We start from the raw sequence: 14,585 nt of genomic DNA on the forward strand, positions 1-14,585 counted from the left end.
TCCCCACACACTTGAATGGTACAGAGGTAATGTGCACAAAATTATACTGTAACTGCAGCTCAGCATTCCTGAGGCACAGCAACTTGGAGTCAAGAGTCAAATGGAGAAGAATTGATTATGCAGTAGCTGTTCTGTAATCAAAGTTACAGTCTGCCAATTCTTACTTGCACAGGGCAACAAAGACAATAAAAGGAAACCCTCAAGCTGACTGGGTGCAGGGAAAATGGTGACAGAGACTGCCCGTGCCTACCTCCTGAGCGATTGACTGTGTCGGCTTCTGTAAATTGGAGACAGACTTCTGCAAACCCTGCTGCAGCAGCGACTCCTGCAGCTGTGCAGCCGTCGCACTGGAACTGGAAAGAAACAGCAGAGGTGAGATCGAACAGAAAGGAAGCCAAGCCAACAACCTGCAATTTAACAGCTGCTAAACATCATGCTACTCTTGGTTCTGCACTGGCTTGAAAAGCAGAGAATTGATCTTTCCAAGGTTCAACACAGCAGCGCAGAATTGCTACTGCCTCTTGGCTGAGGAAACATAACAAAAAGCAGTTCTACCTACCTCTTTTGGTCTGATTGATCCTGCTTGTTTGCCCATCCTGTACCGTCTTTGGGTACTATAATGATGTTGGGGTCGTTTCCTTTGTTCTCAGACTTCAAGCTAGGCAAGTTTGCAGGAGGTGGCATGCGCCGAGCAGCAGCAACTTTTCCAAGACTCTGTAAGCCATGTCTAGGAATAACTAGTGAGAAGGGAACACAAACTCAGGTGGTGGCTATATCCTCCTAGCCCAGTAACCTCAACTGTGTCCCAGTAAGCAGAATCATTGCTGCTATTCATAAAACCAAGAGTCAACTAAATAAGATCATTTCCTTCAGGAACACCAACAAAGACTGCTAACAGGCAGCATCCTGCATGGAGGGGAAGGAGACAAGTAATCACCCTAAGAGAAAATGCCCAATCTTTTACCTAATGGTGCAGATAAATACCCCTCTTCCATTTCTCAACAGAGGCAGGATCTCCCTTTCACAGGTTGGGGAAATAGTCACCCAAGACCATCTCTTGGGATGGACTGGACACCTACCCCAGGAATCCTGAGGTCTAGATTCTTCAACTCTACTCATAAAATCACATTTACTAAGCTGATACTTCATTTTTCTACTCAAGCATCAAATCCAGAGCCTTGCAGATAAGCAGCTCCTGCTTTGTTTTCCACTTTACCCCTTTTGATCATGCCTCCACTGCAAAACCAATACAGGCTCTTCCTCAGGGATCTTCAGTCCTTGGCTCTCATCTATGCACAAGTTCTGACCACCTCAAGGTAAGTACTAAAGTTAGTCAGCTTAACTGCCCTATTCTACAACAACCACAGACTCCAGCAAACCTTTCAGTCAGGTCTGCAACCTGACCACTTCATAGCAAGTACATGGGCTAAATGAAAGGGTACACAGTCTCCCAGCTGCTCAGCAGCAAAACCAATCATTTCCCTTCAAGTCTAGATACCAGCAGTTCAGTAACCCCACTGCCACCCATCAGATATCCTATCCAACCTAACCAGAAGATTTCTGAAGGTATTCCTTACCTGTAGTTCTGATAGCTTCTATTGACTTTCCTTTATACTTATCAAACAGGCTGAGAGTCGAGTACTTGCTTTTCCCATCCTTTCCCTTGGTTATTTGCCCCAAACGATCGGACATTGCGATGAAATGTCATCTAGTAAGGAAATTTCTCTGCGCCGCTCCCAATCTGCCTTTTAACAAAAGAGAACCAGGAAAGTGCCATCAGACTGCCCCGCTACAGTTAAGCAAAAAGCAGAACATGCACAACTGTTAAAACTGCAGACCAATTCAGAGCTGACACTAGAACTCACTACCATCTCCACCCCGCCCTCCCAGCAGCAAAAAACTTGTGGGATTTATGATTCATAAACAACATTAAAATAACTGCAGGAACACACTTCTCATGGCATCTTTTTTTTCTTCTGCCAACTTCAGCACTTAAAATGAACTTCTTTAAGTATGAGAATACAGAAGAACATGGTCAACTTAGTCCTTGCATAGAAGAATAAATCTTAACAACAAGCAGCTACACACAACTCCTTGTTAAGAAGGAAAGTACGGTACCTTTTCCAGCACTTGAATTTATCATTGGGTTTCCCACCAGAGTCCTGGTAGCTAGGTCTGTTACATTCAAGACTACACTTACTGAAGGTAACAAAATTATTTCTTCAAATTCCTTTTCCCTATTTGCTGCTATAAAAGAGATCTGAGTTGTCCAAAGAACAGCTGTAATGGAATAAGTTCAACTCCAAACCCTGAAAACATTTTATAAAAAGTATGCCGTATTTTCTCTGTTGCTGGCACCTTCAAGCACCACTTTTAGCTATAAATGCACTTTCCACGACAGGTATGGCTTGCTAATTTTTCACTCTGATTTCTGCCTGCACAATGTACTGTGATTCATACCCATCACTCAAGCAGTCTCTCTGCTTTCTTTTTTGGGTTCCTGAGTCTACGACAAAGCTGAAACAGGGAATACAAATCCCACAGACAAACATTTATCTCAAAAAGAAGCCCTGCCTCCTTTCAATGGATGTTTATTTCTTTTATTTTTTAAAATTCCATTCTCACTTTTCCACAAACCTAGAAATTTAATCTAACCTTTTCAAATGTCATTCACATTTCCAGATTTCTTCTTGTAAAATCTCCATTTTAAGCCTCAAACTGCTGGCAGTTTTATTATACCATCTCAGGTCATATCTTACAGTTGCAACTGTGTTTCGGAGTAGCAAAACACCGTTATCATATATCAGTCCTACCCACCCTTCACCCTTTCTGAAACTCATCCAGCTGAAAGCATGCTCCCAACACAGCCAGAAATCACTCAGCATTCTGAAAGAGACAGTCACTGACCACAGGCTACAACTTCTCCCAGTGATGCCTTATCAAACACCATTTCTGGGTAAGAGGATTAGTCCATGATATTATAAACAAAATAAGCACCTTCCACAACCATGCAGGAGAGTCAGTTTGAGAACATACTGCAAACCTGCAGAGAATCAAGAAGAGCCTACCTAAAGATTGCTGCCAGGGAGCAAGTTTCAAACCAATAAACCTGGCACCTTGCAGTGAATGCCCTGCAGTGCAGGGATTAAAACCAAGAGCAAAGCTATCTGGTGTGCTAGGGAGCAAGCGAAGAGATACAGAGGAGAAGCATCCAGGCTCCTCCAGAAGCCCCTCACAGCCACACTGCCACTTTGGGCTGCAGCATAAAGCCTGCACGGGCATCAGTGCTGGCCAGCATCCACAAGGCACCTTCTCCTACAAGTAGCAAATGGATCTTAGGCTCCATTTCTGGTTCCACCTTTGCTTGGACGATCACCACACGCCAACAAAAAACCTCAATTCCTCATTTCCACCATATTTTGAAGGGAGAGCACTTGGCAGGAAAGCAGATGCACTGAACAATGCCCTGTTTGAGTGAGCACAGGGCTGTGGGTAGTGTGAATTGCAGAGGGAACCATGCACCATCCCACAGACACCTCACTCTCAGATATGCACTGAGTCCTAAGGAGAGAGCTGGACTGGACCCCACCAATCCCACATCAGCCTCACCTGTCCCAAGCAATAAAATCCATTTTGAGGTTTAGAAAACCTCAAACCAGATCAAATTATTACGCATTGAAAAAAAAAAAAAACAAAAAAAAACCATTACATCAGGTTCAGGAATTAGCTAGTTAACAGAAAAGCCCAAAGTTCCTGAAAGTCAGTGTGCAAACAGCAACACGGGTTATGTTGCCAAAGAGAAACCCTGACAACCAGTTATGTAACTGGGTCTCAGCTGTCTCCTGATTACATCTGATATCATTAGAAGGATGCAGGAGGAATAAACAACCACTTCAGAGCAGAGGAGCTGGGGTCATGCTGGGAATGAACCCCTTGTCAAACCTTCTGGGACAGCCAGAACCGTTGCCTGGATAAGTAAAATTCACAAGCACTTTGAACTCCTTCAATGCTTTGAAGCTGAAAATGTGAAATGCAGCTGTGTGTGTGTGTTAGACAGCAGCATGCACTGCAAAGGGGAACACAAGTCCACAGGGAGGTGAAGGATTTCTGCATGCAAAGAGGTTCCAGCAGTGCAGGGCCCCATGGCAGCCACCCCACCAGCAGGACCTTGCTGCTCCTCTCCCCAGCTGCAGGGCAGAGCTGTCCCTGGGTCACCGGGCACCGTGTCACACACAGAGCCTCCAAAGGCCATCATGACACTGCCCTACTTTCCCATCACACAGCCTGACAGGGAGCCCAGGCAGAGATTGTCAAACCCTTCCAGTCTTGCAGAGCAAAGCATTTTCTGAGAAAAAATCAAGTTAATTGAGAACTAAACTGCCAGCTTGCATGATTATTAGGGGAGTCAGAACCAGAAGGTTGATGCTGACATGTGAAAATTGACAGCCTCTGACCAGCACTCAGGGTCTCCATGACTGATCGTTAGGAGGCATTATTCTACATTATGGAGAACTAAAAAAAATTTTTTTTAAATTACAACCAACATTTCTGCAAGGTGTCTCTGGGGGAAGATCTGCTATCAGCATTAGCACTCAGCTTAGCTCTTTCCATTCTCCAGACTAACAATATCCAGGGACAGCACCGTAGTGTGAAATACTGAGCATCTCAGAGGAATCTGGTCACATCAGGGGCCCCAGGGTACAAACAACACACCAAAATTACTTTCTGGACATACAGCTCCTCTACCTCCGTGTCTTCACGTCCTCATCGTGCTACCCTGGGTCTGACCTTTGGGTACCAACATTGCCTAGCTCCATTTTAAAGGGATACATTTTTATCCAGACAGCATGTAAGTCCTGGAGCTGCAGGAGGAATCCACCAAGCACACGGAGGCTGCCCTGCAAAAAGAGCCCTATGAAAAGCTGGAGCTATCGGCACTGGTTATCAACTGCAAACCTCTGAGCTGAAAACACAGCTCTCTGTAAATTCCTGCAGGAAGGAGGCAGGGCTGCTAGAGTTTTATTCACAAGACTTCAGTGGAGCTCAGATACCTGGAAGCCAGTCAGCCTTAATTGAAAAGGGCAAACAGACTGATCAAAGGTAGCACACACACACTAGAAGGAACCACTACAGCTCCTTGCACACCACCAAGCCCAATCACTTGAGCAGACTTGGACCACTGCAGACTTGCACTCCCTGCTCTTTAAATGGCAGCAGTCACAAACACAAAACAAAGCAACAGGATGGAGATTAACACTGAAAAGGCTTTTCTTCAGATCAGGAAGACTCAACCATAAATTTTATATGAATTGCTAAGAAATTCACAGATTGAAAAGCTGAATTGTACTTCCAGAAATGAGAAACTGGTTAGAGTTGATGCTAAACTGAAGTCTACTGTGGTTTCTAGTGTTACCAGTAACATGAAGCCTTCTAAAAAAACATGGTATAGTTTTACACATCAGTAGTGTTCACTTTTCCTTAAATACGCAGTCTTTTTTTTTTTTTTACTAGTAACCATCAGAGCTAAACGTTTATCTGTCAACAGGGAGATACCACTGCTTTTGGAACACGTCCCACCAAGAGCCACCTATCCATGAAATAGTCTCCACCTGCCTCAGCAATGAAAGACACCACTGGCTGCCATTAGAAGAGCTTTGGCCAAACAGCACAACCAGCTGCTCCCAGGGCTTGGTGCCAGCTGAATTTCTGTCCTGTAGAAGTCCTCTCTGGGCCACACAGGGATGACCACCCTGAGGAGAAAGGTGCTAGATGAGCAAGCAATCTCCAGGAGCGAGTGCTTAGTGAAGAGGGGACCATTGGGAGAATATCAGCATCCAAATATGAAGTCAACAGGACCCATGCAGAGGAGCTGTGCAGAAGACAGGCTGTATCCAAAGCCCAGGCCACAAGAAGCCTGTCTCTGACAGTATGTCCCCAGAAGAAGCTGCTAAGATCTGTTCAAAAAAATGAAAAAAATAAATCCTGACAGATGAGAGAAACAAGTCAGCATTCTGCAGTGCAGAGATGGAAATCCCTTAGCAGGGCTCATGATTCACCGGGGGACCCTCCTTGCAGTCCGTTTAATTCTAAACAATTCCAGCTGCTCTCTGCACTGTCTCCTGCAAATCTTCTCTCCCTGTAAAATGAGAGCCCAGGATTCCATCTTCTATGATTTATTGCAGAGGTTATGCTGCTAGCTGAGTAATCCTGTCAGAGGCTGTCTGCCAGCAGACCTGCCTGCTGGCCAGCTTGCCCATCATACCTTGAAGCCAAGCCTGCCTTTGAGACACAGCAGGACCACAGAGAAGAGAGGAAATCTTCTGGACAGCACAGGATTTACCCCAGGGTATGATACTCTGCATGCAGAGAAAAAGCCTGACAGGGGAGCAGAGAGGGCATGCTCTATAAAATGACCTGGCCTAATTTTCTTCAGCTGCCTTCATCAGGTTCACCTGCTGCCCCACTTATAAACATACCAAAAGGTCAGGAATCACAGCTCCTGCTGCTGAACCACTGGGCAGCCCCAGGGTTTGGCCTGTGAGCTACAGATGCCTCATTTCTCTGCTAAATGGCTTTCCCAATGCTGAGCAGGCATAGAGCAGACGACAGCCAGGAAGCATGGACTTGTAGCTCAGTGAGAAACATAACGCAGACTGGAGCCTGGAGAAGAGCTCAACCGTATTTACAAAGAACATTACCTAGCTCAGGACAGACAATGCCCCACCCTGAAGAGGGCCCCTGAACTCCAGTAACTGAGCAAACAGACAAGATAAGAAATAATTCATCCTGAGAATGCAAGACTACAGCAGGGAAGACAAAAAAAATCCATGCAGAAAGCTGGTCCACAGCCCACAGAAAGCGCTTACAAGCTGCTATGCTCAGAAACTCCTACTTTCCAAGTAGCACCAAAGCAGAAGTTTTCCTGCCCAGCTGCCCCATCATGCAACAATGAAGAAACCAACCTCTAAGTGCCAGTTTGTCACAAAGGAGTAACTGTATCTTTAACTCAAGAAGCAGCACTGGAGGGCTTTCCTACCTTTCAGAACGAGAAATTGATTACTGCAGGAAAGCAGCAAGTTATCAAGTGGAGCGACCTGGAAGCACTGACTACTAGCAGCATCACACTCTTTGCTCTCTCATCCAGGCCATAAAGGTGTTAGAGAAGATTGGCCCCAACATAAACTTCAGCCCCAGACTGAAGCACAACCACCTCAACATCTAAAGAGGCTCTGCCTTTCACTTCAGCCTGCTCTGGTTCCTCTGAGAGTTCAACATCTAAGGAGAATACACAGGTACAACATCCTGTTCCCACAACACTAAAGCAAGGAGGGCTGATCAGAAACCAGCAGTGTTAATACAGAGAAATCCCCACCATAATGCTCTGTTGGTAAAACCTGTTCAGAGGCCTCCTGGCAGGATTCAGCTGAACTGAAAGGTAAGCTGAGCATTTAAGGTATCTGAACAACAGCCTGTGAGTAGATAGTCCAGATCTCCTGAGGGGGATCCAAAGCAAACACTATCAGTTCTACTTTACAGGTAACCAAGGCAGAGAAATAGCAGTTGTTCAAGTAACACTGCAGGCAGTCCCAGAGCTCAGGTGTCTGTCTCTGCCTCCCTGCAAATCCTTGACCCTGCTCTGCAGTTAAGAGCCACACAAACCTGAGCTGTTAAGATCCTTAAAGAAAGCAGTTCTTGTGTAAAATCATGAAGGAGTTAAGTGTCAAAAAAAGTCAAAACAGAAAGGGATATACTGCAGCAGCATCTGGAAGGCCTAGAATGGTGTTTCCTTCAGTGGAAGAGACCACACAGGTACCAAAAGTGGACCCAATTCTGCCCAATACTTTGGAGAAGCCCACGGGGGTAGAGAAGTCACCCACACAAGTTCCAAGGTCACTGCTTTAAGTTCTTCTGACTGACAGCTCTAGTCACTTCATCTGCCTCCAAGCTGGCAAACACACTTCCACTGCTAACAACTAAATCAAACCACTGTATTTTAAGGCTCTAAAATTCTCTCTTATTTTGCACACAGAGTCCTGAAATTCCTGCCACACAGTCTTTCAGTAATTACATATATCCAAGATGAGATACAGGAAGAGTTGAAACAGGCTGCCTGCCCCCTCAGCTCACCTTGAAAGAGCCTGACACAACCAGGACAAAATGAAGCCAAGGGACTGCAATCCAGGCTGCTGCCAGGGAACAGATGCCTTCTAAAGAGCAACAACACATTCTTCCAGGGAAGTTGCAGAGAGCATTTTACAAATCCTTCATCTAGTCCCATGCTCAGGAACTTGCTTCACCTCCATGTGAACGCAGGTTTTACAGCAATCAAGAGATTAGAGATGTCACAGATCCAGAAGGTGAAACCAGGGCAGAGCTGGCAGGCTTCAGGGTTACAACGTTTTTTCAGAAACAAAGAAAGCTCCTTCCATGTAAAAGCCATCAGTTGTTGAGTAAGCAGCTCTGTTTGCTCTGTTTTCTCTACCTCAGGAAGGCAGATCACGCTGCAGTGGAGAGGTGAGAGCTCACCTTGTGCCAGCATGCCTTGCTCCACACGATCTAGGCTTTGGGAACACCTCACCACGCTTTCAGACCAGCTGCTAATTTCACAGCCTCAGCTCCCACTCAGGTTTAGCACAGAAGGTGATTTTAACAAAGTCTAAAGACAAAACACAACGCTATCAAACTGCAGTAAACGCCAATCCCTCAGTGTGCAATAGAGGCTCCCACAAGCCCCAGCTGAGCCAGTCTGTCCAGACCCATTCCTTGCCCTGGAGCTGAGAGCTCCTCTGGCAGGCAGCTCTGCAGCCAGCCCAGCACCAACGCCACACTGCAGGGCACAAAGCTGCCCTGGCAAAGGCTGAATAGATCTTTCTCTATCAGATTTCACCCACTTCCCAAAGCCATCAAGACTGCCACAGCAGGTTCAAACCATTAATAAGATTACAAGCAGTTCAGACAAGCCTGCAGTTCACTTACACTGCAGATACTGAAGCTTCCAAGAAAGTATTCCTTGAGGTTCTCTGGTTTTAACAATACCAGGGCAATGCAGCATTTCACAGTAACCCTTCTTACAGGACTCCAATTCACCAGGAGCCATTTGCACTACAAATGAATGCTGAGAATGCTAAGAAGAATCTGCTGGGAAAAGGACACCGGTACAAAGTAGGGAAAAAACTGCAACGTTACGTGCAGCTCAGCTCAGTACTCTGAAGTGCAGTATGGCTCACTACTCTGAAGCAGGGAGAGGTTGTAATGCTCTTGTAGAAAACAATACAACTCAGACCATGCACAGAACATCTGGACTACGCTGAGCTGGACAGGAAGCGATAGCATTTCACAGATGCTTTAATTAACATAGATATTTTGAGTGCATAACTGGCAAGGTGTGTAAACGTCATCCCTCCTGTTTTCCAGATAGCAAAATGACACCACAGAACTATGCAGCTCCGCTGAGTGACAGAGCAAGAAACAGAACCTCCAGCTCTGACTTCGTGGGGCTGGAGACCACTCTCTCAATCACTCTGCCCTCCTCGTGTGCACAGCCAGGAGCAGCACGAAGCCCTGGGCTAGGGGAACTCTGCAGGAGCAGGCTGGTGTGCTCAAAGAATGCTCCATACACCACTTTTACTACAGCAGGATCACGGCCGTCACTAAAGGCAGCATTTTGCTCAGATGTAGAACACTGCTGCTGTAGTAAGGCTTGAATCTCATGGAACCACTCCTAAATGATTTGCCATAAAGTTTCCGTTGCTAGGTGGGAGCTCGATTCTTGGGTTATTTAAGAAAAAGATAAAACCATACTTTGTACTATTTAAACCCATTAAGAAACATTTCTTGAGCATGCCCCTACTCCCCTGCCGGCATTGCAGCCCACTCCAAACTCTGAACAAGAGCACTCGAGGCTTTTGTACAGGGCTCCCAGCCCACATACAGGTAGGAGCAGCTGAAGAACCTACCCCACTGCAGAATGCTTCCAAAAAAACATCACTGTGTTCCCACACAAAAAGTGCCTGTGGGAGGTGAAGTCCCAACACGAGCTCTTCAAACCTGTTTGCTCTCTGCAGCATCATTGACAGCAAATGTAGTGCCCAAAACTTCAAAACAACTCAGAAAGGACTCCTCCGCCAAATCCCTTCCAAAAGGATGCCATCTCTGCAAATACTGCAGACTGCTCCTCTTTGTGCCACTCACCTGAAATTCCAAGACTACTGAGGACTGTCCCAGCAGCTACCCCAAGCCCCCTGTACACTGCATTGTAATAAAGAAGTCCTCTTGGTCATATCCTACCGTGCCATTAAGCAAGCCCTCAGCTGCTTGCCCTCATGCCTCATTTTTAAGCCTCCATACTTCAATTCTGGCCCACCAGCCCTCCTCTTCCACTTCTGCCTGCGCCAAATCCTGCCGTTACTTCTTCCCTTGCAACCAAAGCAAGGCTGCTTTCAGCAGTCCTCCAAAAATTAACATCTACAGTCCCTTAAAAGGGCTGGACTTGATGATCTTGGAAGGTCTATGTTCCGTAATTCTGAAAGATACAACCTTGAGCTCTCTCATCCCTTCCAGCTCACTAGTGCTTTCCTGCAAGCCTAGGTGTTCAGCACCAGGCACCGAACACATACAGTGACCCCCTTCAGAAGGCCACAAACATTTCTTAACACTCCAAAGCTCCTCCTGTCCTCACAGACCCCCACAGCACAGCAATCCAAGCAGCTCCAATACAAACCAATGCCACAGTTGAACAAGGAGCAATGCAGTGCTACCACACCAGCCTCCAGCCCACCCCAGTTACTGCTCCAACACTTCCAGAGGAAAACACGAAGCACCCAGTGGGTTTGTTTGCTTCTCGGTTATCTTTGCAGAGGAAGCATGTACACGCACAGAACATCCTGAATGCCTTGCTAGCACAAGTTACTATCTAAAGCCGTGCAATTTCAGCGAGGCTTGATATGATAACAAGATCTTCTGCTTCAGGCCCATTTTCCTCCTATAGGAAAGGACATTTCTTTAACCAAACCGGACAGTTTCAGCACCTTTCTACAAACCGTCCTACACAAGGTGCTCTCCAGGCATACACTATCATGACCTTCATTAAAAAAGCCACTTAATTTCAACAGTTAGAAAGAGCTGTTCTGCTGAAGCAAAGAACTGCATGTCCCCCAGCTTTTACCTGTTTGCTTTGCCTGATGATACCTGACTGCACTTCTGTTCCAAGTGACAAACTAGTGATAAGGAGCTGTGAAATTATCGACCTATTAGGAGAATGAGTCAGTGCCACATGAAAAACAAAACCCACTTACGAGGTATGAATAGCAAGAAGAGCAAGAGTGCTACTGAGACATCACAATCGTTGTCAGTCTGCAGAACACAGGAGGAACCTTTTAAAGAAAAGGGACGACCACAGAATTGCAGTCCTTGCAATAAACCCTCTCCCTAAATGCTGTCCCGTGTTCAGCAAGCTTTCCCTGTTCATATTGCTCCTATTCCTGTAAGAAAACATGCAACTACAAGTGGAAACCCCACCAGAGCCAGATCTCTTTGTACAGAGTAACACCATAAAATACAAATCCACACTATTATTTTCAGGGCTGCAGCACTTAAAAGTCAACCCAGCTTGCCTTCAAATACTTTCAATTATTCAGGTGAGCATAATGAAGGCCTTGAGCAACTCACGCTTCTGAATCTCAAGCAGGTAGGGATCCTGTAATGGATAATCTAACATGCTCTGTGCAGTTCAGGCAGACTGAGGCATTAGAAGACATACCAAAACCACAGTCGTGATTTTCACCAGGAGCACCCCGTACTGGAGAGCTCGCAGGACACCACACAGAGCTGGGGGCTGTGCAAAGAGCAACAGTTGTCTGCACTCTGGATCAAGGACTTCCTTATACCACTGCTCAGGTACCAGGGCACGCTGTGTCAGGCTCAAGAAAAACACAGACCAACACCAGCCCTTCTTTTAAAGAGGAGGCCATTCAAGTAAACGAGCCTTTGAAGTTAGGTAATACAGAGAGCTTTAATAAAAGGCCTTATTAAAATGTCACTGTAGAAGTTAAATCCTTTTATTAAGAATCTTTAGAAACATTACTCACATTTATTAAAACTAAGACATTTTTAACTCCTGCCTCTACTTTCCAGCATTCACGTGGGCTACTTACTTGTTCCCACTTCAGCAAGGTTGGCCATGCTTCATTTTTTAGCTCTCACACACATACAAAAATAGAAAAAAAAACAATAGTTCATCAAAACATATACTGTATGACCAAAGAAAAACATCCCTGAATTTAAGAAAAAAAAAAGTGGGCTCCTTCCCTGGAAAAAAATAGTTCTTATAAACTAAATATAAATAAAAACTCCATGTGAAGAACGTGACGAGCACCATACAACACCAGCTCTGGAAGTCTGCACAAAAGCCTATGCTTACTACTCTCTTATTTTAAAGAAGAAAGACATCCCAGTCCTGCAGACGGATTTTCTTATCAGTGAAGACTGGAAACATCCTATGACATGTGACATGCTGTCTACTCAAGACGTGCAGAAAAGCACACCAGTGAAAGTGACTATGAATAAGAAAGAATGAAGTTATATTCCATGTGTGTATCCAATCAAGCACAAAACCAACATAACAGCTATCAGCAGATGCATTTGGACCAAGGAACATAATTGATTTGAGGAATCGTGTAATTAAGAACAGCAATCTCAAGCAGCATTTGTGATTTTGTCGGTATCGTTTTTAATCTGAACTTTTTAACTATAAAAAGAAAGCACTACATCACTTCCAGGAGGTCATATGGGGGAGGTCTTGTTTATCGTGCCCCCAAAATAGATTCTGCTAGCTAGGAAGAACCTCCTCGACCACAGCCCTAAAAGAAGCAGTATCACCCACGGACCCACAGGGACCTGAAGGACCCTCGGTGAGCTCCTGAACAAACTGAGGCACACTTACAGTATTTCAATTAAGGTGAAAAACACAGACAGGTATTTCAATGAGGCAAGGGCTAAGACAAGCCAAAGCGTTCCCTATGAACCTTGATTCAGTACTGAAACGGGTGTGATGCCCTCCCACTGGGCTGACTTCAGCTGATGATGCAAACACTGCAACCTGCTTGCACTTACCACCTATTCCTAACAACAGTATTTCTGAGGTCCTGAGCACTTCTTTATCACATTATCACCCCAAACACCAGTGACAAAGACACAAACGTTTGATAAGCCCAGCCCGAGGAGACCATCCAGCCCTTCTGATGTTCAGAAGACAAAAACAACAAAAAGCCCTCAGAGCAAATCAAAGCAACTTTCCTAAGGAAACCCACAACTCCCCGCTCACCCAAACCTGGTCAGGCTTGATTCCACGGACGAAAGGGCTGTTGGTATTCATGCAAAATGAGAAAACTCTGCTTGTGGCCACCGCTGCTGAACAAACCAACCCTCTGTACGTGCCCAGGGCCCACCTCAGGGCCACCCCACAGCTTGCAGCAGCCACACTCCCAAGAAGCCAGCGACGAAGAACTCCTTCCCCCAGCCACAGCACCTTCACAAACCCGCTCCCCGAGCACTAAGCACACCCTCTCCCCTCCTCTTTCGGTGAAACCCCCTCCCACCAGGCGGCATTTCAGCTCTCACTAACCCCTTAGCAGGCTCCAGCACCACAACAAAACAACCGAGAGCCTTCTGGATGCCCCCCCCACCCCCAGCCTCCCCCTCCTTGTTTTGCCGAGACGAGCACAGCAGCACGACAAAAATATCTTTGTGTCACACTCGAGACGGCGGTGAAACAAACAAACAAACAAACCCCGACCCTCAAGGCCGCCCCCAGCCCCGCGGCCTAGGCAGCCCCGCACCCCCGGGCCTCACATCGGGGGCGGCTCGGGGACAATGGGGCGGCCCCATGGAGAGGAGCAGGCCCCAGGCTGGGCGGAAAGGCCGCGGGGCGCGCAGCCGCCGGGCCCCGGCTCCATTTTAGGGCTGCCTCGTCCCACCTTCCCTCACCCTCCCCTCCCTCCTCCTCCTCCTCCTTCTCCTCCTCTCCTCCCCCCCCGGTCCCACTCACCGCCCCGAATATCCGCGACCGCCGCCGGCCCCCGATACCCACCTGCGGGGGTGGCTGGGAGCCGGGAGCGCCTGAGGAGCCGGGTGCCGAGCGGCGATGGGCGCGGGGCGCGGCGGATGGCGGCGGATTGCGCGGCGGGATGCGGGGCGATGCGGCCTCTCGCTGCCGCTCCCTCCTCCTCCCCCTCCTCCCCCGGCCCGGCCTGTCAATCCCGCGCGGGAGGGGAACGGCGCCGCCGCCGCCGCGTTCCTCACAGCGCCGCCTGCAGAGCTCCGCCGGAGCGGCGGCTGAGGGCCGGCCCAAGATGGCGGCGGCTGAGGAGGAGGAGGCGAGAAGGGGGCCGAGCTGCAGCACGGCGGCCGCCTCCTCCTCCTCCTCCTCCCCCGGCTCCGGGCCCCTCACTGCAGTGCAGACACTGAGGCCCCGCAGTGTGTCTAGAGGTGTGCGGGTCTGAGCACAGCGCTGTGGGAGTGGCTGAGGGGACACCTCATCTCTCCCTGCAAGCCATGAAAGACATTGGGGAAGTTGTCCTAGTGCTCCT

General features: G+C 47.4%; 1 protein-coding gene across 16 annotated transcripts in view; it reads right to left on the minus strand.

Annotated features, from left to right (window-relative positions):
• The window catches only part of PRRC2B (proline rich coiled-coil 2B), a 43,533-nt gene extending 29,269 nt beyond the window's left edge, over positions 1-14,264 (minus strand). For 7 of the 16 annotated variants that reach the window (XM_065737423.1, XM_065737422.1, XM_065737421.1 and 4 more), the window contains exons 1-3: positions 1,578-2,437; positions 560-737; positions 251-353 (exon numbers count right to left, since the gene is read on the minus strand). In XM_065737423.1, coding sequence (XP_065593495.1) covers positions 251-353; positions 560-737; positions 1,578-1,692 — 396 coding nt within the window. In that variant the 5' untranslated portion in view covers positions 1,693-2,437. Of the gene's footprint in view, positions 1-250; positions 354-559; positions 738-1,577; positions 2,440-2,460; positions 2,479-14,044 lie in introns of those variants that run through there. The other 9 variants (XR_010622282.1, XR_010622281.1, XM_065737415.1 and 6 more) reach the window with 7 other exon arrangements.
• Positions 14,265-14,585: the final 321 nt, after the last annotated feature.

The sequence above is a fragment of the Cyrtonyx montezumae genome, unplaced genomic scaffold (assembly GCF_038088225.1).
Source record: "Cyrtonyx montezumae isolate F1298 unplaced genomic scaffold, pur_monq_1.0 scaffold_20, whole genome shotgun sequence".
In the NCBI taxonomy this organism is placed as follows: Eukaryota; Metazoa; Chordata; class Aves; order Galliformes; family Odontophoridae; genus Cyrtonyx; species Cyrtonyx montezumae.